This window comes from Mus musculus, chromosome 1 (assembly GCF_000001635.26).
Source record: "Mus musculus strain C57BL/6J chromosome 1, GRCm38.p6 C57BL/6J".
NCBI lineage: Eukaryota > Metazoa > Chordata > Mammalia > Rodentia > Muridae > Mus > Mus musculus.
This window is the reverse complement of record NC_000067.6, coordinates 25,104,050-25,131,579: the sequence shown is the minus strand read 5'-3', so window position 1 is coordinate 25,131,579 and position 27,530 is coordinate 25,104,050. Positions and strand designations below refer to the sequence as shown.

Here is a 27,530-nt window from a genome sequence, read left to right as displayed (position 1 = left end):
AGGGGGCTGAGGCAGGAGGATGGCAAGTTCAAGGCTGTGTGGAGCACATAGTAGAACCCCTTCTCATCTGAGAGCAATGGAGGGGTGAAGACGGGAGGCAAAGAAGAGAGCAGTCCAGTCTCTGAGTCTTAGGTCCCTGCCCAGGCTGAGAACGTGCTTCCTCCTTCTGTCTCCACAGAGCATCTGCACGACCACCACCGCGTTCCTGCATTTTTTCTTCCTGGCTTCATTCTGTTGGGTCTTGACAGAGGCGTGGCAGTCGTATATGGCTGTGACAGGAAAAATCAGGACCCGGCTTATAAGAAAACGCTTTTTGTGCCTTGGATGGGGTAAGCTTATTAATAGGCCCTTTACACTTTGCTGAAATGATATTGAGCAATAATGTCATCAAATAGTAAAAAGTGACTGTTCCCAGGGTACTTGTGTCTAATTTGAAACATAAAGTGGAAATACATAAGAGAGGACATTTTCTGAACATCCATGAGGTCATTTGGAACTTTGTAAGGGAATAATTACAAACTGTTTTAGTTAGGAAACTAGCAGTTGAAATACCCCCATAGTGTACCTTGAGACCTGAGTTAACTGAAGTTAAAAAGACAATATGTTTCCTGCTGGTATTTTCCGAAAATGCAAATGCTTTGAATTCTTCAGACCCCCAAACCATGATATTTACTGGACATGAAGCAAAACCCTAGGAAACCTCGAAGTGTTCTACTGCAAGAAATCTCCAAACTGTTGAAGAATAAAGCTGTTCACATCCCAGGGAAGAAGGGAGCCATTAGTGAGGCAATTAAACTCCGCACAAAGTTAAGGGGTTCCTCAAAAGTAGAAGCATACAATTACTACCAAAGTGAGGATTAATTAATTCGCTGCCCATTGCTATTGGGGAAAGTTTCCAATTGCTTCATGGCATAGATGTCTCAATGATTAGTTGATTAGTGATTTCCTGGGGCCAGTAGAAATGAAAGCATAGTAATTTCTTTTAAGGCTAGTTTTATAAAAGGGGCAGGGTTTTTCATGTTTGTCTGAGTTTGGAAAGTCCTATACTACAATAACTGTACATGGGTATACATAAAGACATATGTACACTTATCCACATCACATGTGCATGTCTGTACACACATGTACACATACTGCAACCATATCGGATGATCAGACTAGCATGCTAAAAGGAACCTGGGAGCTTATAGACTAGTGAACTCACTACAAGACCAGAGTAATTCATCCTGAAAAGCAGGATGTAAGCGACTTAAAGATGATCTGCCAGCATTCAGCAGGGGTCTATCCATATCTAGCTGATGCACTGGGACTCTCTGGGGAGTCAAACGGAAAGTGGAGCATCTTCTATTTAGAGTTTCATAAGTTTTTTTTGTCCAGATTCGATGACAAAGATCTTTCCAAATTAAGTATCGACCCAAGGAGCATTTTTGTGGTGAATTGGGACCATAGATCTTAGGAAGACCAGTGCAAGTACTGGAAGTTATTTCTTAAAGAGTGATTTCCTTGCCAGTAACCAGTAACTATCTTATTTAATTTTGTGACTAAAGACCTCAAGAAAAGGGGTTGCAGCTCATCTCCAAAGTTACAGATAATATCAACATTCTCTCAGTAGCAAAGAGTTGTATAAAAGACGGGCAGAGAGAAGCACACCACCAGGAATTTAGAAAACAGAAGTCCAATTTGTGTGAAATAAAGATTGCTAATATTCTTTGATATTATTAGGGTGTAAGTTTTCTTTCTATCGAACTCAATGCATTCAATCAAAATATTTAGTCAACAAATAGCATGCAGGATGAGAAGGGAGCGGAGACAAAGAGTACCACAAGTATAATTTATATTATGAATGTATAGTTCTCAACATTAACTTAAACACATGGCTACTTCCCATCAGAGATGATAAGAAAGAGGTGAGGCAACTGAACACGCAAATGTGACCTTCTTAGAAATGCTGAATATTCAAATATGTTTAAATACGAGATGAAATAAGTCTTAAGGTCAGAATCGGTTTAGATTTTCAGGTAATTGAGTTCTCTATTTCTACGTCCTTGTAATGAGTAAATTGAAAAGAAAGTGTTAAGTGATAAAATTATTTTAGGGAACTTATTATAAGTTGAACTTGGTGTTAATCAAGATGTGACCACGTGAATGCTCCACTCCCACCACAGTCCATCCAACCAGGGTATCCAGCTTTCTGCCTTTCTGGTTTTATAACTATAAATTTCCTTTATAACAGTCCAAACCCCTAGAGGAAAAAATAACTTAAAAGATATACTAAATCTCTGTTATTACTTCTCTTTAAAACTGTGTCAAATGCAGTGGTAGCCGAGCAACATCAGGGAAGTCCAGTAAGTTAAAAAGAAAAATCCACCTGTAATTTGATGTGCCAGGTTACCGAGAGGGCCCCTCCCCCTTCTCAGAGGAGAAGGAGAGGGGAGTGGAGGGGAACTGTGGGAGGTGGCACTAGGAGGGTGGGGTTGCAATCAGACTGTAAAGTGAATAAGTAAGTAAATGCTACCTGTCTTTCATCATTTTGCACTTGATAGAAACTTTTCAATATATATTCCATGTGAGGTGAGCCCTCCAACAGTAGTTGCTGTTATCTGAGTATCTGGAGTTTGTCCAGGCTTGTCCTGGGCAAGTGTCCACAGTGGCTGTAGCTGCATATGAAGTGTCACCTTGCTTTTCTTGCAGGGCTGCCAGCTTTAGTAGTGGCCACATCTGTAGGCTTCACTAGGACGAAAGGATACGGCACGGATCACTAGTAAGTCCATCTATAATGCTACTCCTGTGGATAAAAATGGAAGCTACCAGACAGGTTTTATTTTGCTTGGCTGTTGATGTTATTCACTTTGTTATTGAGTCATTAACAATGACAGAAGCTTGCAAAGTGATGTGAGATGGTTTATATGCACAAAAGCAAAGAAAGCAATTTATTTTGAATCCTCATTTCCAGTTCTTCCTAAGACTGGCATATTTTCCTTTAAAGATATATCAATATGCACTGTACAAGTCAAAACTTAAATACGTTTTTTAGAACCGGTAATATTTCTCTGTTATGATTTAGGGTGTCGCTCTTCCATCAGTTTCAAATATCATTGATGCCTCTTATCATTAGCTATTATTTCAGGTTCTGTTTTATGGTGATATCATACTGCAATTGATTGATCAGGAGCCAGAGTCCATATTAGAAGTTGCCTGGGCTATGTAAGAAATTAGAGATGGGTCTTATGGACCATCTTATACCTACGATGCTCACAAAGTCTATGAGGCAATTTATAATAAAGTTTAACTTTAATATTTCCAATTTAAGGCATTATACTTTCACCATTTAATGAATCCATTTTCATATTAAAGATATAAATGAGTTTGAAGAGTATGCATAGTATTAAATATACTTAACAACATGGTATTCTATAACTGTTTTCAGGTATAAGTTAGGAACTATTGATAATAAGACCACATGTCGCACTCAGCTCATGAAGAGTATATAAAACGACATCACTTCACCCACCCATTCCAACAGCGCCTTCTTAGAGCAGGAAGAATTCCTGTCTTTGGAGATCTTGATTTTATATGCAGTCAATACCACTGAAAGAAAATGCTAAGCACTCATTTAAGAACTATTATTTACTATAGCATGGTTATTTTAAGTTATTACTTTTTGTATTAAGGTAACTATGTTGGCATATATCAAGTTTTTGTAAAACACCTTATTGGCATTACAGATACTATGGTTTCTACTTTCGAGTTTATAAAGGTCAAAAGCATACCAAGTCTTGAGTTGATCTTTAAATAAATGCACATATATTGGTAACTGTGTATACTAGTGTTTCTGTCTGTCTGTTTATAAAACTACTAGATTAAAACTTTAACTAAGATATAACTTAGAGAGGCTCACTTATGCTCTTAAATGTGTGGTTTTCTGTGAGGTTTGACAAATGCATACATTATAGAACCACCCCATCAATAATTATAGAGCAGGCTAGTGTTAGGAGATACATAGAAGAGTCACTGTTCATATTGCAACTTTGAAGGCAGCTCACTGGCTGCAAGGACTGACCTAGTAGAATACAAGGAAACAGTTGCATGAGGTAATGTCATAGCTGCCCAGGAGCAGTAAGATACAGTCCCTCACAGTTTTCCCACCACCATCCTGGACCACGGGCGTCAGATGCTCCAGTCTGCAGAAATCTCACGCTCTGCCCTCTGGCCTCTTCATTTCCTTTAGATTTGGAGAATGAACATTTTTTTATCCAAAAGATAGTTCCCTAGCTCCACCAGTGGCAATCTGCATCTCTTGGTGAAGTTAGTCCACGGAACAAGCACAGCTGCACTCATTGTAATTCACAACCTTCTTCCAGTGAATGTTCGTGGTAGTCAGAGAAACAGAATTAAAGAAGGAGGGGGACATGGACAGGAGTTATCCATTTTCTGCCCTGGTCTCTTTTAAACCAGTTTCTCCCAGTATCTCAATGGCTCTCGAGGAAAAGCAGGTAAACTCCATTTCCAAGACTTTCTAAACACACTGAAAGAGCCTGTGAGCAGATAAAACAGAGTTTCTAAGTGATGACCTCTTTCCAATGAGAACAAAGGTAGATATTGCAAAATGCAAATAATTTGTCTAAAATATGTTAACTGTCTCAGGGTAAAGCCCAGTGGTTACATTTCTCTCCAGTGAGAGATATGTATGGTTTCTTACTCATGAAATGCTCTAGCTCGAGGTTTTTCTAAGGCTTCTAGGGTTTAAGTTATAAGCCTTTGAAATGTGCCAATACTGAAAGGTTAAACTCTAGCCTGTGCTGTTGGCATCACGATTTGGTGGCCTGATGCTTATCACTGATTTTTCTTAGTTTTATCTAATGCTATTTTTAGCTGCTGGCTGTCTCTAGAAGGAGGACTGCTCTATGCCTTCGTTGGACCTGCAGCGGCTGTTGTCCTGGTAAACTCGGAATTCGCTTACTTGATTGCTTAGCAAAATAAAGAAAGATTACAGAAGTTCACTTAGAGTGAGAATTTTGATAAAGTGTTTGGTGGGCAGAAAATTTAAAGTTAAATTGCTTATTACTTTAATTTTAATATCAGCTGCTTCAATTTTATTTTTTTTTTATTTTTTTTTTTTTAAGGATTTTCTTTTTTTTTTTTTTTTTTTATTAGGTATTTAGCTCATTTACATTTCCAATGCTATACCAAAAGTCCCCCTTACCCACCCACCCCCACTCCCCTACCCACCCACTCCCCCCCTTTGGCCCTGGCGTTCCCCTGTACCGGGGCACACAAAGTCTGCGTGTCCAATGGGCCTCTCTTTCCAGTGATGGCCGACTAGGCCATCTTTTGATACATATGCAGCTAGAGTCAAGAGCTCAGGGGTACTGGTTAGTTCATAATGTTGTTCCACCTATAGGGTTGAAGATCCCTTTAGCTCCTTGGGTACTTTCTCTAGCTCCTCCATTGGGAGCCCTGTGATCCATCCATTAGCTGACTGTGAGCATCCACTTCTGTGTTTGCTAGGCCCCGGCATAGTCTCACAAGAGACAGCTACATCTGGGTCCTTTCAGTAAAATCTTGCTAGTGTATGCAATGGTGTCAGCATTTGGAAGCTGATTATGGGGTGGATCCCTGGATATGGCAGTCTCTACATGGTCCATCCTTTCATCTCAGCTCCATACTTTGTTTCTGTAACTCCTTCCATGGGTGTTTTGTTCCCACTTCTAAGGAGGGGCATAGTGTCCACACTTCAGTCTTCATTTTTCTTGAGTTTCATGTGTTTAGGAAATTGTATCTTATATCGTGGGTATCCTAGGTTTTGGGCTAGTATCCACTTATCAGTGAGTACATATTGTGTGAGTTCCTTTGTGATTGTGTTACCTCACTCAGGATGATGCTCTCCAGGTCCATCCATTTGGCTAGGAATTTCATAAATTCATTCTTTTTAATAGCTGAGTAGTACTCCATTGTGTAGATGTACCACATTTTCTGTATCCATTCCTCTGTTGAGGGGCATCTGGGTTCTTTCCAGTTTCTGGCTATTATAAATAAGGCTGCTATGAACATAGTGGAGCATGTGTGCTTCTTACCAGTTGGGGCTTCTTCTGGATATATGCCCAGGAGAGGTATTGCTGGATCCTCCGGTAGTACTATGTCCAATTTTCTGAGGAACCGCCAGACTGATTTCCAGAGTGGTTGTACAAGCCTGCAATCCCACCAACAATGGAGGAGTGTTCCTCTTTCTCCACATCCTCGCCAGCATCTGCTGTCACCTGATTTTTTGATCTTAGCCATTCTCACTGGTGTGAGGTGGAATCTCAGGGTTGTTTTGATTTGCATTTCCCTGATGATTAAGGATGTTGAACATTTTTTCAGGTGCTTCTCTGCCATTCGGTATTCCTCAGGTGAGAATTCTTTGTTCAGTTCTGAGCCCCATTTTTTAAGGGGGTTATTTGATTTTCTGAGGTCCACCTTCTTGAGTTCTTTATATATGTTGGATATTAGTCCCCTATCTGATTTAGGATAGGTAAAGATCCTTTCCCAGTCTGTTGGTGGTCTTTTTGTCTTATAGACAGTGTCTTTTGCCTTGCAGAAACTTTGGAGTTTCATTAGGTCCCATTTGTCAATTCTCGATCTTACAGCACAAGCCATTGCTGTTCTGTTCAGGAATTTTTCCCCTGTGCCCATATCTTCAAGGCTTTTCCCCACTTTCTCCTCTATAAGTTTCAGTGTCTCTGGTTTTATGTGAAGTTCCTTGATCCACTTAGATTTGACCTTAGTACAAGGAGATAAGTATGGATCGATTCGCATTCTTCTACATGATAACAACCAGTTGTGCCAGCACCAATTGTTGAAAATGCTGTCTTTCTTCCACTGGATGGTTTTGGCTCCCTTGTCGAAGATCAAGTGACCATAGGTGTGTGGGTTCATTTCTGGGTCTTCAATTCTATTCCATTGGTCCACTTGTCTGTCTCTATACCAGTACCATGCAGTTTTTATCACAATTGCTCTGTAGTAAAGCTTTAGGTCAGGCATGGTGATTCCACCAGAGGTTCTTTTATCCTTGAGAAGAGTTTTTGCTATCCTCGGTTTTTTGTTATTCCAGATGAATTTGCAAATTGCTCCTTCTAATTCGTTGAAGAATTGAGTTGGAATTTTAATGGGGATTGCATTGAATCTGTAGATTGCTTTTGGCAAGATAGCCATTTTTACAATGTTGGTCCTGCCAATCCATGAGCATGGGAGATCTTTCCATCTTCTGAGATCTTCTTTAATTTCTTTCTTCAGGGACTTGAAGTTTTTATCATACAGATCTTTCACTTCCTTCGTTAGAGTCACGCCGAGATATTTTATATTATTTGTGGCTATTGAGAAGGGTGTTGTTTCCCTAATTTCTTTCTCAGCCTGTTTATTCTTTGTGTAGAGAAAGGCCATTGACTTGTTTGAGTTAATTTTATATCCAGCTACTTCACCGAAGCTGTTTATCAGGTTTAGGAGTTCTCTGTTGGAATTTTTAGGGTCACTTATATATACTATCATATCATCTGCAAAAAGTGATATTTTGACTTCCTCTTTTCCAATTTGTATCCCCTTGATCTCCTTTTGTTGTCGAATTGCTCTGGCTAATACTTCAAGTACTATGTTGAAAAGGTAGGGAGAAAGTGGGCAGCCTTGTCTAGTCCCTGATTTTAGTGGGATTGCTTCCAGCTTCTCTCCATTTACTTTGATGTTGGCTACTGGTTTGCTGTAGATTGCTTTTATCATGTTTAGGTATTGGCCTTGAATTCCTGATCTTTCCAGAACTTTTATCATGAATGGGTGTTGGATCTTGTCAAATGCTTTTTCTGCATCTAACGAGATGATCATGTGGTTTTTGTCTTTGAGTTTGTTTATATAATGGATTACATTGATGGATTTTCGTATATTAAACCATCCCTGCATCCCTGGAATAAAACCTACTTGGTCAGGATGGATGATTGCTTTAATGTGTTCTTGGATTCGGTTAGCGAGAATTTTATTAAGAATTTTTGCATCGATGTTCATAAGAGAAATTGGTCTGAAGTTCTCTATCTTTGTTGGATCTTTCTGTGGTTTAGGTATCAGAGTAATAGTGGCTTCATAAAATGAGTTGGGTAGAATACCTTCTACTTCTATCTTGTGAAAAAGTTTGTGCAGAACTGGAGTTAGATCTTCTTTGAAGGTCTGATAGAACTCTGCACTAAACCCGTCTGGTCCTGGGCTTTTTTTGGCTGGGAGACTATTAATAACTGCTTCTATTTCTTTAGGGGATATGGGACTGTTTAGAAGGTCAACTTGATCCTGATTCAACTTTGGTACCTGGTATCTGTCCAGAAATTTGTCCATTTCGTCCAGGTTTTCCAGTTTTGTTGAGTATAGCCTTTTGTAGAAGGATCTGATGGTGTTTTGGATTTCTTCAGGATCTGTTGTTATGTCTCCCTTTTCATTTCTGATTTTGTTAATTAGGATTTTGTCCCTGTGCCCTTTAGTGAGTCTAGCTAAGGGTTTATCTATCTTGTTGATTTTCTCAAAGAACCAACTCCTCGTTTGGTTAATTCTTTGAATAGTTCTTCTTGTTTCCACTTGGTTGATTTCACCCCTGAGTTTGATTATTTCCTGCCGTCTACTCCTCTTGGGTGAATTTGCTTCCTTTTTTTCTAGAGCTTTTAGATGTGTTGTCAAGCTGCTAGTATGTGCTCTCTCCCGTTTTTTCTTGAAGGCACTCATAGCTATGAGTTTCCCTCTTAGAAATGCTTTCATTGTGTCCCAAAGGTTTGGGTACGTTGTGGCTTCATTTTCATTAAACTCTAAAAAGTCTTTAATTTCTTTCTTTATTCCTTCCTTGACCAAGGTATCATTGAGAAGAGTGTTGTTCAGTTTCCATGTGAATGTTGGCTTTCTGTTATTTATTTTGTTATTGAAGATCAGCCTTAGTGCATGGTGATCTGATAGGATACTTGGGACAATTTCAATATTTTTGAATCTGTTGAGGCCTGATTTGTGACCTATTATGTGGTCAATTTTGGAGAAGGTACCATGAGGTGCTGAGAAGAAGGTATATCCTTTTGTTTTAGGATAAAATGTTCTGTAGATATCTGTCAGATCCATTTGTTTCATCACTTCTGTTAGTTTCAGTGTGTCCCTGTTTAGTTTCTGTTTCCATGATCTGTCCATTGGTGAAAGTGGTGTGTTGAAGTCTCCCACTATTATTGTGTGAGGCGCAATGTGTGCTTTGAGCTTTACTAAAGTTTCTTTAGTGAATGTGGCTGCTCTTGTATTTGGAGCATAGATATTCAGAATTGAGAGTTCCTCTTGGAGGATTTTACCTTTGATGAGAATGAAGTGTCCCTCCTTGTCTTTTTTGATGACTTTGGGTTGGAAGTCAATCTTATCAGATATTAGGATGGCTACTCCTGCTTGTTTCTTCATACCATTTGCTTGGAAAATTGTTTTCCAGCCTTTCATTCTGAGGTAGTGTCTATCTTTTTCTCTGAGATGAGTTTCCTGTAAGCAGCAAAATGTTGGGTCTTGTTTGTGTAGCCAGTTTGTTAGTCTATGTCTTTTTATTGGCGAGTTGAGACCATTGATGTTAAGAGATATTAAGGAAAAGTAATTGTTGCTTCCTGTTATTTTAGTTGTTAAAGGTGGCATTCTGTTCTTGTGGCTGTCTTCTTTTAGGTTTGTTGAGGGATTACCTTCTTGTTTTTTCTAGGGCGTTGTTCCCGTTCTTGTATTGGTTTTTTTCTGTTATTATCCTTTGAAGGGCTGGATTCGTGGAGAGATAATGCGTGAATTTGGTTTTGTCGTGGAATACTTTGGTTTCTCCCTCTATGATAATTGAGAGTTTGGCTGGGTATAGTAGCCTGGGCTGCAGTTTGTGTTCTCTTAGTGTCTGTATAACATCTGTCCAGGCTCTTCTGGCTTTCATAGTCTCTGGTGAAAAATCTGGTGTAATTCTGATAGGCTTGCCTTTATATGTTACTTGACCTTTTTCCCTTACTGCTTTTAGTATTCTATCTTTATTTAGTGCATTTGATGTTCTGATTATTATGTGTCGGGAGGAATTTCTTTTCTGGTCCAGTCTATTTGGAGTTCTGTAGGCTTCTTGTATGTTCATATGCATCTCATTCTTTAGATTTGGGAAGTTTTCTTCAATAATTTTGTTGAAGATGTTTGCTGGACCTTTGAGTTGAAAATCTTCATTCTCATCCACTCCTATTATCCGTACGTTTGGTCTTCTTATTGTGTCCTGGATTTCCTGGATATTTTGAGTTAGGATCTTTTTGCATTTTCCATTTTCTTTGATTGTTGTGCCGATGTTCTCTATGGAATCTTCTGCACCTGAGATTCTCTCTTCCATCTCTTGTATTCTGTTGCTGATGCTCAAATCTATGGTTCCAGATTTCTTTCCTAGGGTTTCTATCTCTAGTGTTGCCTCGCTTTGAGTTTTCTTTATTGTGTCTACTTCCCTTTTTAGGTCTAGTATGGTTTTGTTCATTTCCATCACCTGTTTGTATGTTTTTTCCTCTTTTTCTGTAAGGACTTCTACCTGTTTGATTGTGTTTTCCTGTTTTTCTTTAAGGACTTGTAACTCTTTAGCAGTGTTCTCCTGTATTTCTTTAAGTGATTTATTAAAGTCCTTCTTGATGTCCTCTACCATCATCATGAGATATGCTTTTAAATCTAGGTCTAGGTTCTCAGGTGTGTTGGGGTTCCCTGGACTGGGCGAAGTGGGTGTGCTGGGTTCTGGTGATGGTGAGTGGTCTTGGTTCCTGTTAGTAAGATTCCTCCGTTTACCTTTCGCCATCTGGTAATCTCTGGAGTTAGTAGTTATAGTTGACTCTGTTTAGAGATTGTTCTTCTGGTGATTCTGTTACCGTCTATCAGCAGACCTGGGAGACAGATTCTCTCCTCTGAGTTTCAGTGCTCAGAGCACTCTCTGCTGGCAAGCTCTCTTACAGGGAAGGTGCGCAGATATCTTGTATTTGGACCTCCTCCTGGCCGAAGAAGAAGGCCCAAAACAGGACCTTTCTCAGACACTGTGTTGCTTTGGCAGTTCCCAGGTGGTACAGACTCTCACCTAAGCAGACTAAATTCCTAAGTTCCTTGGAGTCCCGGGACCAAGATGGCGACCGCTGCTGCTGTGGCTTAGGCCGCCTCCCCAGCCGGGTGGGCACCTGTCCTCCGGTCCGGAAGGTGGCCGGCTGTCCCCGGCCCACACAGGGTGCTGCCTCAGCGCCTCTGTGCTTCTGCCTGTTCCAGAAGCTGTCAGGTTCTCTGGCGCACCCTCTCACCTGTTCAGACTAATTTCCTAAGTTCGGCGGGTCTCGGACCAAGATGGCGACCGCTGCTGCTGTGGCTTAGGCCGCCTCCCCAGCCGGGCGGGCACCTGTCCTCCGGTCCGGACGGTGGCGGGCACCTGTCCTCCGGTCCGGAAGGTGGCCGGCTGTCCCCGGCCCACACAGGGTGCTGCCTCAGTGCCTCTGTGCTTCCGCCTGTTCCAGAAGCTGTCAGGTTCTCTGGCGCACCCTCTCACCTGTTCAGACTAATTTCCTAAGTTCGGCGGGTCCCGGACCAAGATGGTGACCGCTGCTGCTGTGGCTTAGGTCGCCTCCCCAGCCGGGCGGGCACCTGTCCTCCGGTCCGGAAGGTGGCCGGCTGTCCCCGGCCCACACAGGGTGCTGCCTCAGCCCCTCTGTGCTTCTGCCTGTTCCAGAAGCTGTCAGGTTCTCTGGCGCACCCTCTCACCTGTTCAGACTAATTTCCTAAGTTCGGCGGGTCTCGGACCAAGATCGCTGCTTCAATTTTAAATTACTCTAAAATATTCAATTTAAGTACTAAAGATTATTAATCTTGGAAGAGTGGAATTCCTCTTACTGTGATCTTAGCTATGTAAGTTAACTTCAATACACCCCTCCTCTATGATATGTAAAAATCTAATTGTTTATTATCATCGCATCTCTAAATTAGTTTTGAATAATGTATTTATATGTGAATAGGGAGATTTATTCAAGTTTGCCACTTCCAAATGCCTTTTCCTATCTACCATTTATCCATCTGTATATTTACATAATACATACATACATACATACATACATACATACATACATACAACTGTCTCAACCTCAATGATACAAGCATTTTAGAATGGGTATTTCACTGTTCCATAGTTCGAGCTGTGCTTTCTAGTATGTTCAGTACCATCCCTCCCTCTGCCTAACACATCTCTAGATTTTTTGATGTTCCCTGTGGGTCAATATTATTCTAAATTAAAAACTGCCAATAGATTTTATTTTCCTTTTAGAATAACAATATTTCCCAAATTTTTACAATTACAACAGGCAAAAATTTCTACCAATTTTCCACATTCTCTCCCCCTTCCTCCTTCCCACCCACACACCTCTTTCTCAGATACAGCACTCTGACTTACTCATAGGAAGAGATAAAGGAGGGAAGAAGTATAGAAATTAAATACAAGGATTTATATCACTGTTCAATTAGAGTACCCGTTAGATAATTAGCCTTCAGTTTTTTGAATGATTCCTTCAATAACTTGGAAGCTAGAAATGTCTTTCTTAATAACTCTATTTAAGTCTTTCTTCCTTTAAAAATTGTTCTTTCTTTTAAGCTGTAACGGGGAACAGAAATTGACTATTAATAGAAAGAATGAAAAAGAAAGAAAAAAAGAAAGAAAGAAAGAAAGAAAGAAAGAAGATGATAGATGATAGAAATATGAAACAAAGGAAGAGAGATGACAGATATGTGGATACATACATAGATGTATAGATGAAAGAAAGAAAGCAACAATGATAGATAGATAGATAGATAGATAGATAGATCGATAGATAAATAGATAAGAAAAGAAAAGAAAAGAAAAGAAAAGAAAAGAAGGAAGGAGGGAAGGAAGGAAGACAGAAAAGAAAAGAAAGAAAGATCACTGTGACATGAGTATTACAGAAGAGCGTAGGGAAATTGAAACTTTTAGGAATCTATCAATCAAGTTATTTTCATAAGCTGCTAGGTTAATATACATATTAACTTAGATTTTCTTAGTTCAAATATAGTGAAGTACAATGGTCATCCTCTCGACTGAGTGCTATCTTGCTGAGACACTAAGAGTTACATATCCTAAATTACTGAGGAACAGATGCACTTTGGATCGCTCTCATATCAGCGAGTGGACAGATTTCAGCCCTCTATTAGCAAAAGAGGGTCAGTGGCATGAGACTCTAGCTCACTGATCGAGGGTACAGGGCTGAAGAAGATGAAAAGAAAAGGATCTTTGGTTTTCTTGATTTTCCGATTGGGATGGGTATTCATCATCATCATCACCTTCTACCAATAACTATTTCTTTGAGTTGCCTTAACAATTTCACTTGAAAAAGAACAGTTTCTTACTGATTTCACTTCAGCTGATATTATGCAAAAAGCCATGTAACTGAGAGGAAGGAAGTCAGAAATTGCTAAGAAGTGCTCAGGAGAGCACATTTTAAGAACTGGTGTCAGTATCCATCCCCTGAAGGTATCTAGAGATCGTGGGCCTTCCCTTCTTAGAAAAGCAAGCATCAAAAAGCAACCTCCAATCCATGCCCCCACTCCCACGGCATCCCCATCCACCCCGGCCAAAGAGCACAGCTAGTGTGAAGACCTGGTCTCTGTCTTCCCTGAAGGGGACAGTGACAAATCCTGGTACCTTCCCATGTCTAGGCTCAGCCCAGCTTTTTTTTTTTTTTTTTTTTTTGGTTTTTCCAGACAGGGTTTCTCTGTGTAGCCCTGGTTGTCCTGGAACTCACTCTGCCTCTGCCTCCCGAGTGCTGGGATTAAAGGCGTGCGCCACCACGCCCGGCATCAGCTCAGCTTTTAAACATAGATAAAACTCATTCAGCCCATTGTTTTAGTCAAAGTTTCCTTGGAAAGAATAATGCCGGATAAATGGAGTCTGGTGCCATTTAAATGTTAGGCAATTGAAGGTTAATTTCACCATGTTTAACCGCAAACCGTGGAAATTGAGTGTGTTTAATGGACTTTAAATGTTAGAGGCATGCACTGCTGTTGAACCACTCATTGCCTCTGTTAGAAGTGATTCCCATCACTCTTCAGAGACATGCACCTCTGTGGGGTTTAAGGCTTGCTGTCTGGAGCAAAGGGGGACCTGATCCCCTTCAGTATCATTGAAAGGTCAACTTTGTTTCTGTTTGACAGGTCAACATGGTGATTGGCATTTTGGTATTTAATAAACTTGTTTCCAGAGATGGGATCCTAGATAAAAAGCTAAAACACAGAGCCGGGTAAGCTGCCATTGGTGGATTTTGAAGGTTCTTTACAAGTAAATGCCATAGCCCAGGTCCAGCTTGTCACTCACTTGGAACCGTTCCCTGAATTTTGCTCTCGAGGTACTAGTGTGTCTGGTAGATCCTGTCATTTAGAGTTTCTCTGGCATAACATATTACATACTAGAAGTAATAAAGCACATAAAATATGATTGCCAAGGGTGATTTATTGAAAATAACAGTAGATGTTATATAAGAAGATAGAGATGTGCATCTTGCTTGCCTATCTGTTGAGATTGAACACCAAGTCTAGCCTCAAAATACTAGTCCTAAGGTAAGAGATTTCAACCCCCAAAACTTTTGCTCACAGAGATAGGAGTTAGATAAACAAAATGTCAGTTTGGGACAAGACTGAATCAGGACAAGTATAACAAAGTAGAGTAAAATAGTGATGGGGGGGGGGGGTGTCCTCTTTAACTAATTATATAGACTAGAAAAATTCACTTAACCAGTCACTTTAAAATAAATATATATCAAACATTATCTTATCATGTATTTGCATTCCTTTTAAGTTTAAAATATAATTTAGTGTAAATAAATGTGTAATTTTTAGTTTTCCATTTTAGCCATTTACAAAATCTATATTAAAAAAGCTACCTTATTTTTACTGTTATCACTGTAGCAACAAGCACTTCATATATAGATTTGTAGAAGCATTTAGGTTACAGCAATACCCCCTCCTAAGTATTTGTGAAATTTTGAATGAGATATTAATTCCCTTGATTTCCTCTTAGGTCTTTTGTAACTAAAAATTACAACTTTCTCCTATCTTGGAAAAAAATGTACCTTTATTCAAAATATATTCCCATAGTTGTTCTCTTTTAAAAACATTTTATGATAAATGTTTTAAAGGCCATAGTATGCAATCACTTACTGGTGATGAATTAATGATCTCCCTGTTTTTGCAATTTATGTGATGATCATAAATTAAGATAACTCAGGTAGTTCTTTTCCCTAGTAAAAAACTAAATTTAATGGCTTTCCACTAAAATAAAAATCAATAGTGTTCGCCTAAAATCCAGTGTGAAGCATAATGCTAAATGAAACCATCACTAGATGGTCTCTCCCTACATAGCTCCACCTTGATGAGTTTCTAAACCATCCTGAACTTACGGTCAAGACTGAGTTTTTAATGCTGTTTCATATGAGCTTTCCATGGTTGCCACATGTGGCTGGACTAGAGTGACCATTTTGTCATTGAATAGCCTAAGTGCTGGGTAGAGAGACCAGGCTCTGTTGCTGCTTTCAGAGGCACTTTCTAAAGGAGGAATTCGAACTTGAAACTCGGCAGTGCACCAGCTGCACACGTGGGCCTCCAGGCAATGCTGCCTCCTCTTTCAGAAGCCCAGTCTCCTCATCCATTCAATAAGAAAATCCATGAAGTCATGTGCATAATGATTTCACGAGGGCTTTAGCAGAAGGCACGCCCTACTCAGCACACAGCGGGTCTGATGACGTGGGCAGTAAAGGTCCCTATGATCCCATCATCCAGGACAGTGAGGGCAGAAAAGGAGATGAGTTCATGACAACGCTGAGGAGTCCCCAGCCTCGTGGCGTGGCTGTGCTTCCTTTCACACTTCATTATGTTGTGCATCACGTCAAGTTTCAAACCGTGTTGCTCTTTGTAAGTGATAAACAGAGACTTAACGATGACATCGCCAGAGTATGAGTTTACATTACTCATCTTAATCTACATCTTGGCAATAATAATTAAAAATTGAGAACCTCTAATTCTAAAAGCATTCTTAGAAGTCACAAGAATTTCACTGGCAAACCCTAGTCAGTATCTTTCTGTTCCAATGGGGGACTTAACAAAAAGAAGCTCAAGTCTTTTTACATGTAGAATTCTGATCACTGTCCTGGGCAGAGGAGTTTAAACGACGTTTGTCAAATAGAAACTCTAAGGTAAACCAAGTCTATATAGAGTTGAATTGGTTCTCAAATCTGAAGTGTGAGTAAAGGAAACTTTAAAAAGTACTATGGATGTGTGAAGTTAATTTTAGTCCTCAGAGAAGCAGCTAAGAGAGTAATAAAGACATCAGTGAGGAGTTTAATCAAATGCACTGAGAAAGCACACAGAGTGTAGTTGATGCTGACTGGCTTAATAATTGATTTCACTAATTGTAAAGTTGGTTATTTCAGGTCGGCTGAATATATACATATAAATATATCTATATAAGCATATATAGAGAGAGCATATTTTCTGAAACTAGATAACATTATTTATAGTAGAATATTGGGTCAAGGTATTCATTCTTCCATTTTTTTCTATTTCTAAATTTATTGATTTTTTTATACTTTGCAATTCGTTATTAGAGGTATCTAAGCATATCTTTTGTGCTCAATAAATATTTATAAAGGAATGAATGAATAAATGTTTAATAAATAATAAAAAAGCTTGACAAGCTGTGTAACATCTAAACTATATTAAAAGCTTTCTAACACATAAAGTATGCTTACCAAGTATAATTTATTGAAAATAATAGTATATGTTATATAAAATACTAAGTGGCAATAATTAAAAACAAGATAAATTATAATGTACATCTTAAGACAAAAACATATAAAAAGAAAACTTTAGGACATCTTAAAACAGAAGTTGTATTTTCTTTTCTTTCTTTTTTTTTTTTAACAGTAGGGTTTTCTTGTGTTCTGTATTAAATGCCTCTGTCATATCTACTTGAAATCAAGGAACTTAGAGCTAAGCACAGCCATTTATATACTGAATGAACTTTCTTAAAGTAGAGAATATTTTCTTTTCAGGGAATCTGTTCAATATTAATAATAAAATAGTCAAGTAACTTTTCTAAACAATAACAGAAAGAATTAAGAAGGGAACCAGAGCAGTGGACTTCACATCTTGTGGTAATAACAGGACAGACAGACAGACAGACAGACAGATGACGCAATGCAGGAGCATTTATTAAAGGATATAGGCAATTCAACTCCTGTTGCATCATTACACAGACATAATTTGATCAATCTATAATTTCTTTAATGACAAAGAAACCTTTTAGTTCACATTGCAAGAACTCAATTGAGAATCTAGAGCATATGTCTTCCACATTTCATTGATTTATTTACAGGTCACATAAGCTCAGGAAAAAAATAGACTTTTCTGGATATTTCACTCTATGCCATTCCTGTCCATGGTATGTCATAGTTGCCCAATTGGCTTATTGTAAAGTATGTGTAAGCCTTTTAGCTCGCTACAAATCTCAAATAAAGACAATTAAGTATTTGGAACCTCGGTTTAAATTTATCAGAAAATCTCATACTTCAGTCATGTTTTGGGGATTAATATACTTGTTAACCTGGGTAGTTACCAAAAGTATTTTTTAGTAATCTTTGGTTATTCAATTTTGTCTCAGAGCCCAAAGAAAAAGTACCCTTACATTGCAAAATAGCTACATCCATGCCCAAGGCACACTTATCTCCTGTTGTAAATGAAATAATAAATGATGGATACATGCCATTTAATAGTGATGTGTTTACGCTTAACAAGAAAAAGATTCAAGTGTAGGCTTATAGCAGTCATGGTCATTCCTGCTTATTGTCAGATCAACCTGTGAAGCTTTAAAAAGGTCAGGTTTCTGGGTCCCTTTAATCAGAGCCTTTGGAGATGAGTGAAGATAAATCTGTGTAGCCATGAGAAAACTGGACCAGGCCCTATACTAAGAACAAGACATGGCAAGCTCATAGAGTAAACTACACATTCACAGAGTAAACTACACATGTTATTACAAGTTGGTGTACAAGTGCGTTTGTGACCCAAAACCTGGGGTTTGTTATATCAGTGAGGTGAGCAATTTACAACCTAACTGCAAAACCTTAATTTTTTTCCTTGAGATCTGCTGATCAATGTATGATGTATTTCAGGATTATTATCCCGTCTAAGAACTATTTACCAATGAGTGCACCCATTTAAATGAAATCAAGCATTCTCTCATCTACCACTTATTATACAGCTCTACTATAACATTAACTGAGAAATGTCCAGCGCAAACATTTTCTAGACATAAATACTATGTGGGAATTGAATATAGAAGTACACAACAGAAAATTATTTCAAGGTGTTTTGAAGTTTGATTCAAGTAATTTAATTACATGGTTTATATATTCATAAACACATAATGTTTCAGGGAACAATTTTGCAAGGGAAATCTATGGAAAGTCTCTCTATGTAGCCTCATTTTGCTTCCATTAAACAATAGATAAGATCTATATTATTTGAATATGAATTTGCCTGCAAAATGTCTTAGGGAAACATACGCTGTTAAATGTTGCATGGTTGAAGCTTCTTACTTTCAACTTAATTAGTATGATAAATATATTTTATTACTGCAGAAATCAAGTGTCTTTATGATTAGATATTCTTTCATCAAGTTCTATCAGCACCTATGTTCAGATCACCTTATAATTGGAACATATGCGGTGCTATAAAAATTTCAAAATAAGAATCTGTAGAGATATATTGCTCACATTTGAATACATACATGACATGGACCTTACTTTCTTAGACTGCCTGCCATAAATGTTCATATTTTTAGAGGTCTTCCTGACATGTGAAACTTCTTCAGATGACAATACAAATCTTTTAAACTAGGAGTCCCCATATGTTTATTTACCATAGATCTGAATAAAGAGTTATAACTCTATGTCTATGCAAGCACATATATCTATTTAACCCAATGTGTTAGTCTGTTGTAGTTTACAGATGCAGGGGCATCTGTAATATATCTGATGGAAACATACTTTGCATGCTCCCAAGGCCCACATTGTTAGCAGGTGAATGTTGCAGAGGTGATAAACGGTGTAATTGCATCTGTAAAATGATCTGGAATGTTCATCCTTGATAAATATACTCTTTCTGCATGAAATCGTATTTTAAAACTAACTTGCATCTGCAACTTTTTTTGGTGACAATTCAATATTTTTGTTCTTTTTTGTGGGTGTTCTGTTTGTTTGCAGTCAGATGAGTGAGCCTCATAGCGGTCTGACGCTCAAATGTGCCAAGTGTGGAGTAGTTTCTACAACAGCTTTGTCAGCCACCACCGCCAGTAACGCCATGTTAGTCTCAAAAATTTACATCTTCTTTGTTACAAATCTTTACCGTGCATGTGAGAAAATGCTATGATGGAAAAAATTGTGTTTGCTAATATTTGAGTATTTTCAATTGAGAACTACCTCTATAATGACTGTGGGCCAGTCCATAAATGATAAGTAAAATTCTCAAGGGTTATCCACTCTATGGTTTCCAAGTTAATGGTCTTGGGGCCACACACAAGAATGCTTTGTGGGAGAGCGAGTGAGGGAGGGGGTGGCTATGGCCTGGAGCGTGACATGCAACTACATCATGTCGCTTTCTTTTCCCTTTCAACAGGGCCTCTCTTTGGAGCTCCTGTGTGGTGCTACCGCTTCTGGCTCTGACATGGATGTCTGCAGTTCTGGCCATGACAGATAAACGCTCCATATTGTTTCAGATACTTTTTGCCGTGTTTGATTCATTACAAGGCTTTGTGATAGTCATGGTCCACTGCATTCTTCGGAGAGAGGTGAGACATAGATTTCCTCTGTAAAACGAGATAAGGAAAAGAAGGAAGGTGTATCATAATTAACCAACAAGATCTTCAATTGTAATCTTAGTCTTCAGACTAAGTTCATCTTCTCCACTGACAATGGCTTAAGAGTCAAAGCATAAAAGGAGCATTAAGGCAAAATTCATGAGGCTTCGACACTCAGTACAGTGCTAGGTTGAAATACATGGGTTTGTAGAAGGAAACCCACATCCAGAGGTGCTGAGGGCCAGAAAGACCAGACTCAAGACAGAGGAGTGAGCCAGGGATGCTGGAGAAGCAAGAGGGAGACAGAGTAAGGTAGGCATCCTTTAAATGGCACTGGTGATAGGCATCCCATACTATTGCTGGCCTCCTCCACATTGATGCGGCTGCGCATAACAGATCCTCAGTCCTATCATTAACTAGACTTACTTTACATGCAAATATATTGCATCTTAAAGCAACTAAACAGGAATGACTTAGATTTGGACGTTTATGTAAACAACTACAGTTCTTGCCTATGGTAAAGACACTGCAGGTAGTAGCAGTCCATAAGTACCCTATGCCTGCAGTCTCAGCACACCCCTGGATTGCAGTTCAAGTTTATTCCCAGCAAAAGGAGGAGGAAGACTCCTTGCCACTATAGATACTCATGTAAGACAAGGAAAGACTGCAGATGTGCGCTGCCAAGGGATAAAATATTGTTTTCCAACCAGGGTGAAAGTGATTCTGAGTGCTTGTGAGCACTGACACAATATTTACAGGTTTCTGAGTCACTGCACTGTTTACCGTGGGGATGAGTGAGGAACCATTGAACATGCTGATACCACGCCAGGGGAGTGATTTTGAGAACAGTCGACTGCTCGCATCAGCTAGCTTGTCTGAGTAGTTTATTGTGCTGTACAAATCACAAAATGTGTGTATCTGAGCACACACCCCATTGTTTTACAAGGATGTATGACGGTAGCAAGAGGCCTTAACCTGATTTATTGGGTAGGAAGAACTGTATTTCTGCCTTATTTCGGGAAGGCACAGATGTCATCAGTAAACTCACAGGTGTATTCTAAGAATATTCTAGGATGGGAACCCATGAAAACAGATGAAGTGTGACTTCATCTTGCAAGGGGAAGATATTTCACTGCTTCAAAATCTAAAGTAGTTTACAACTGTAAAGCCTTATTCACCTTTTTTTAAAACCTAAAATATCACTCATAAAATCTCCCAAATATCAAGTTCTTTATATAGAAAAGTAATAAAGGTTAAAAAGAAATTGAATGATAATTTAGATTATATTCTTTTCCAATTATGACTATCTTGTGGATCATCTGTATTAACACTCCTCTAATAATTTTAACAGAATTCTTCTAAATTAATAGGCACCGAGCCATTTCAATTGACAATTATGGATGGGCTATTGCTGGCTTTAAGCAAGGTGCAAGAAATATGTGCATTCAATTTTCAGAAGAAATTAATACCCTAGTTATTAAGAAATAGACAAGTACTTTACATTTATTCTATCTTTTCTTAAAGACATAGTCTCATGTAGCCTATGCTAACTTCCAACTTAGTAGTTGTAGTAGTGTAGTGCTAGAGATTGAACCCAGGGCTTTGTGCATGCTAGGAAAGCATTCAATCCCTGGAGCTACATCCCCAGCCCATATCTCTTTTTAGGTGGTGTTAGGCTGTGCTCAAAAATAAATAGAATTCTAAGTGACAGATATTATGATGGCTCATTATCAAATTTTTGCTACTTGCTGGGAGAAAAATATTTGGCAGAAAAATCTTTGAGACCCATCAAAACTTTCAGTGCTTTTTAATCAGACTATTAACTGTCAAAAACTCGATTTAAGTGCAATTAAGTCAAATCATAAAATAAATACTTCTACTAAGTAAGATATCTGTAAATACATGTTTTCTCTCTCATAGGAACAAAAGCACGGCCATTTCCTCTGATACTGTTCAGTGGAAAATTAAAACTGAGTAACTATATTACAGATAAATTCACTGTGAATTGTTATAGCATTCTTTCTTTCCTAACACTACAATGAACATATTTCTTGCAGTTTTATCTCTTTCCTTGGTCATTGAACCGTACAAATAGTCTGTAAACTTGCTAAAATACATATATTTTTCAATGAGTGATCTTCAGAAATCTTCAGAATTCCTAAGAGAAATTTTGTTATTAAAGGGCTGAGAATTTTTAAAACATTTATTACTTAAAGTATATTATACATCACATGGAATACATCATAGCACAATTCTTTGAAAGCAAATAGTCTTTCAAATCTACTTGTGTATTTATAGACATTGGCAGGGGGTTGGGCTTGTATTGTGACCATGTTGCCCTAACACCGAATATAGTATATGAGAAAAGAAACACTCTCCCAGATCCTCTGTTCCCCCTGTCAATACATTGCCTTAAAATACACCAATGTAGACTTCAAAGTGTGTATGAAATACTGAGTTGTAATGTGTAGCTTTTAAATTCTTTCTTTACAATTTGTCACCGATAATCCCCAGGAGACCTAGGAATAGAGTTTGTCTTTATTGCTTCTCACCTGTGTGCTTCTCTGCTATTTTTTTCAGAATAATTTCATATAATTTATATGGATTTTTTCTTTCTTGAAAATTTGCAACCAATGTTAAAAAATAATTTTTCCGTATAGACCGGATACATACATATTCTTATTTCTGTCTATTTTTTACACACCAACATAATTTGGGGTTGTTGTTTGTTTGTCTCTTTTGTTTTGCTTTGTTTTGTTTTAGTTATTGCTCTTCTTACTCATATTGAGTTGGAACATCTTTGTAGTTCTTTACAAAGATAACCTTCTACTTTAAGGAGGAATAAAAGACCATAATTATGGCATTTAGAACATAATAAACAGAAGATTATTTTAGGTGTGATTTTGCATTTGGTGATCTCAATTTTCAGAGAAAAAGAATGTCTGATCTTGTAGGAAGGGAGAGATGACTGCACTGGTGCTAACAGCTCAACTTCTACGTGTTTGTATGGGTGTGGTACATGCTAATGTGCAAGGCTACTGTCTATGTGTTCAGATGTGGACCAAAGCAGGGCTTCAGTCCTCTGGCGTTCTCTGCCTCAATGCCTTGAGAAGACTCCTTGAGAGCAGAAGCTCTCCCTTTGGTTAGATAAACTGGCAAATCAGCTCTAGGGAAACCTGCCTCTGCTCCCTGCTCTTCCACGAGCAGATCACAGGTTTAGAGCTGTGCTGGTTCTTTTACATGGGCACTAGGAATTCAACTCAGTTCCTTGTGCTTACAAAGCAAATAGTGACCCACTGAGCCATCTATTTATTTTTATAATAAGAAAACTGGCTATCTAAATAGCTGCCCTTGATCTTTAGACCTGGCAAACAGTATTGAATACCATTTTTTGCTTAACATTATAGTTGCTTCTTCTAAAATACCTTTGTTTTTCTGAGTCGTTTGAGCAAAGGTATCTAAGGAAAACAGAAGACAAAACAAAACAAAACAAAGATTGAAGAAAAATGTTTTAAAATATTTAGGTATCTTATTGATCACAAAATAGTATGTACAGCCCAGACACTAATGTTTTCTACCTAATCAAATTGTATCTAGTAGAACAAGCAGATATTTCCTGCTTTTGCTGATTAGAATTCATTTGGATTGAACAGATAAGAACACATACTATTTACTATTCTCCTCATTGCTATGGAAATGAAACTACACAAGAGTTATGAAACCTTTGAAATAGTTCCCGTTGCTAGGAAACCACTTTCTTGGTCCCTGCACATTCTTCTCATCTCTGTCTCTGGCTGTGCCAGACTCTAAGACAATCTTACAGCTTGATGTCAGATGGGGAAAATAACAAGCTTGTGCTACAAAATAAGCTACAATAAAACCCTGCCGCTAAGTAGAAGAGAAAAGGGTGCTTAAAATTTGAGCCCTATGTGGATGATCTTGTCATGCCTGCCTGTACATCCTGTGGCCGTTCCACAATATTAGTGTCAGAGCCTGGGTTCTCTCCTCTCTCTCTCCCAAGCTCTAGCATGAAGGTCAGGCTGTACCAAATAAGGCCTCAAGTGTTCATTCAACCCTGTGAAGCAATTTTTTCAGGAAAAATTTTAAAATGAACATAGATAGTGTGGCTCCCTCCCTCCCTCTTCTCTCTTCCCCTCATATCAGAGTTCTAGTTAGAGCCTTAGGTGGCCTTGGTTACAGTTACTTGATCCAAATGGTATCTGAAAAATGGTGAATGTATTTTCCAGCATTAGTAAGTAGCCAAATGTGGAGAGGATTCGGGGCTTGATTGGAACACTTTTCTTGGAAGGCAGACACTTAGCACATGGATTAGGAGACAATTGAATCATGCATTACCACCGTCCTGCTTCTCAGACCGGATGGAAAATGCCAAAAGAAAATCATTTGAAGATTTCATTGTTTTGTTTTGTTTTTAGTAAAACAAAGCATGTGCCTTAAAGTAGGAGAATGACAAGGAGCAACAAAATAAGCCTTGGCAGGAAGCGTGGAATTGACACAGCCTAGGAGACCATGCTGTTAGTCCTACCACCATCTCACCCCACTCTGCATCCAGCTTCTTGGGCCAGGATGTGTAAATTTTGCAGCTTCTAGGTTAGGCTTTCCCAGGATGCCCCAATCCCAATTATACAAGGAACATCTGCATCCTTCTCTGTCTTCATCCGTTTGTGTGTCCAGGTGCACAAGAGGTTAATGAAGCTGTGAAATCTAGCTGAAGAGGAGGCTTCCGTGAACAAGTTCAGACATAGGGAGCCTAAGACACAACTTGATACCCTGCCATGCCTGCCAGGGAGCACCCAACTGTGATTTATGGTTCCTCTAAATTCCTCCAGTCACATTTCCTTCCAGCTGCCCCCAACTTTGGGGATCAGCATCATGCCGCTGTGTCCGGTGAGCAGAGGCTCTGGACACTGGCAGCTTGACAGGCAGCTCCCACTTCCCTCCTCTTCGATCCTCAAATTCTCGCCTTCCAGCTCTGTTATACTAGTATAGGGAGCCAACGTGTTCTGACTAAAGGGATAAGATGAAAACATATCTAGTTATTCCCTTTTTAAATGTCTTTTTTTTTTCCTATTCATTCTTTGGCTTGAAAAAGTTCAATCTTTGTTCAGCACATTTGAAAAGATAGAACCAGAGTGGTGGTGTCCTGGAATGAGGAGGAGTTTTAGGCAAGAGACATGGTTTTATCTTCAAGTCTGTCACCTATCTCGATCTAAGCATGAGCTTGCTCTTCTATGCATCACCGCAAACCTGTCTGCCTCAGAGGCCATGGTTCTAGGCTGGAATGAGAGCCTTCTGTGAAGGTGTAAGGCATGGTGTCTAGCATCTCTTCTCTCCACCCCTCACATTTGCACACGAAAGGAACGCTGCTACATTTTTCAGACCGTGTGTTTGAAAGATCATCTAAAGAAGTTTCCGTGTGCCCCAAAGAGGGACATTAAAAAAACTAATTTGTAGGTCAAAAGCATAGGAATTTCAGTTAGCAGTTGGTATATCCCCCAGCACTACGGAAACCCAGTAAAGGTGTATCAGGGCTGGAATCTGAGAATGTACTCTGAACCTGGCATTGCATAGCAGACAACAAAACTTCCTTTTTGTTTGCTTGTTTTATTTCATGAGGAGAAAGTCCAGTAATTATTTTTTAAATGTGAAATCCCTTGTATTAGTTAAGTCAATTGCATAGTGTTGATAAAACTAAGACATTTATTCATTAATGATTAAATATAAAATAGAATATTATGTTGAAAATATCTGTGCCATTTTTTCAAGAATGAAACAACAGATGAGACTGTAGACATAAGACTTAAGAAAACACATAGAATATATATGTGTGTGTGTATGTATGTATATCCACAAAAATAATAACAATTTAGTACAAGGTTAAAACTTGACTTAAAATGATCTTGGGAGTTCACAAGAATTCATGAAGAGTAGCTCGAGGTAACACTGTCTTATTTTCTAAGAGGTGAAGATTTGGTCTGAGCAGTTGAGCAGCTAAATGCAGAGCCTGTTTCAAACTGTGCAAGTCTTCCCTGCGAGGCTTGTGGGGTTTGTAACACGGCCAATGGTGCTGGATGCTCCTCCCCTGCAACTTCTAAATCTGGCATGGACTTTGCACAGTGACTCTCTGCCAGCTGTCTCTGGAGTGAAGACCAATTGAGAAGCCCTCAGCTTGCTGCTGCTGAGAAAACCCAAATGCTGCACTCGGTGAGGGAGAGACAGGAGGAAGACATTCCCCTGCAAACTGTTAAGAACTAAGATTTCATCCAGGAGAAAGACTAATTCCTTTCTAGGCACTTTTCTCCAACATAATATTCTTATTGATTATTTAGAAAATTCACATCATGTACACTCATTTCCCAATGTTCCTAGGTCCTTCTCCCACCCTTGTGGACCCCTTCCTCCCAAAAGAAAAAGAACACACACACAGACACAGACACAGACACAGACACAGACACAGACACAGACACACAGACACAGACACAGACACAGACACAGACACAGACACAGACACAGACACAGACACAGACACAGACACAGACACAGACACACAGACACAGACACAGACACAGACACAGACACAGACACAGACACAGACACAGACACAGACACAGACACAGACACGCACGCACGCATGCGCGCGCGCGCGAGCGAGCATGCATGCATGTATGTATTTTGTGTTTCCCATATACTCACTTGAGCATGGTCAAACTCTCAGTAGCCAGCCCTTTCAAGGAAACTGAGTCCTTCCCTATCTGCATCCCCACCAGAAACCCTTGATTGTGGAGAGCGAGCATCTTTCTCATGTTTTTATCACACCCGCCTTTGAGAGTTTCCTTTTCAGACTGTCACTCTATTGAGGGGTGGAGATGAGGCTAAGGCTTGTCACAGAAGACTTCTATATCCTTTTTCAACTGTGAGTCTCCAGTCACTGATACCACTGCAAAACGAGCCGCCCCTAGCTGTGGTTTGGAACTTAAATACACACAGCGCTGATAGCTATCACTGTATTCTTAAAGATGTCTCTGTCTATCTCCTTCTCTTGATTTCACTACAGACTATCAGACTCCCTTAACGTCCCCTAAATATTTTATAGTTAGTTATATATCTGTTCCTTGCTATTCTATCTTACCTTTAGGCCTATCTGATCATCACTTAGAATGACAGACCTATTTCAGAATATTTCACAGAGAAGACATTTTATAATCTAGATAAGAAGTGTGACATAATTAATGTTAAATATTTCATTGTTCCCCCACGGATTCATTTAAAAATTGGGTTTACCAGCTTCCAAAGAGGGTTTGAAATTTAATTTCACAGGAGCTCAGATTTGTAATGATAATATCTAATAATAAACTTTAAATAAAACTGTTAAGTAAGAAATTGGTTTTCATTAATAGTAAACCAAGGACATTTACTGCCTAGCCTTATAAATATAACATTGACATAGGAAATTCAGGGGGACTTTAATTTTAGTATGGCATAGAATGACCTATTTGTTTTCTCTTTGCTATTTATTTTTGTTTCTCTAGAACTTGAATTTCAAACGATTTCTGTTTTTCATGGGTATAATTTATATTCATTCACTAAGGATAAAACCCCCTGTTTACCTGCT

General features: G+C 38.9%; 1 protein-coding gene across 4 annotated transcripts in view; it reads left to right on the top strand.

Moving 5' to 3' along the window:
• The window catches only part of Adgrb3 (adhesion G protein-coupled receptor B3), a 767,297-nt gene that overhangs the window by 703,193 nt on the left and 36,574 nt on the right, over positions 1-27,530 (top strand). For all 4 annotated transcript variants that reach the window (NM_175642.4, XM_017319555.2, XM_006495818.4 and 1 more), the window contains 6 exons: positions 179-329; positions 2,692-2,761; positions 4,873-4,939; positions 14,206-14,291; positions 19,305-19,403; positions 19,717-19,888. In NM_175642.4, the coding sequence (NP_783573.4) occupies positions 179-329; positions 2,692-2,761; positions 4,873-4,939; positions 14,206-14,291; positions 19,305-19,403; positions 19,717-19,888 (645 nt within the window). The remainder of the gene's footprint in view (positions 1-178; positions 330-2,691; positions 2,762-4,872; positions 4,940-14,205; positions 14,292-19,304; positions 19,404-19,716; positions 19,889-27,530) is intronic.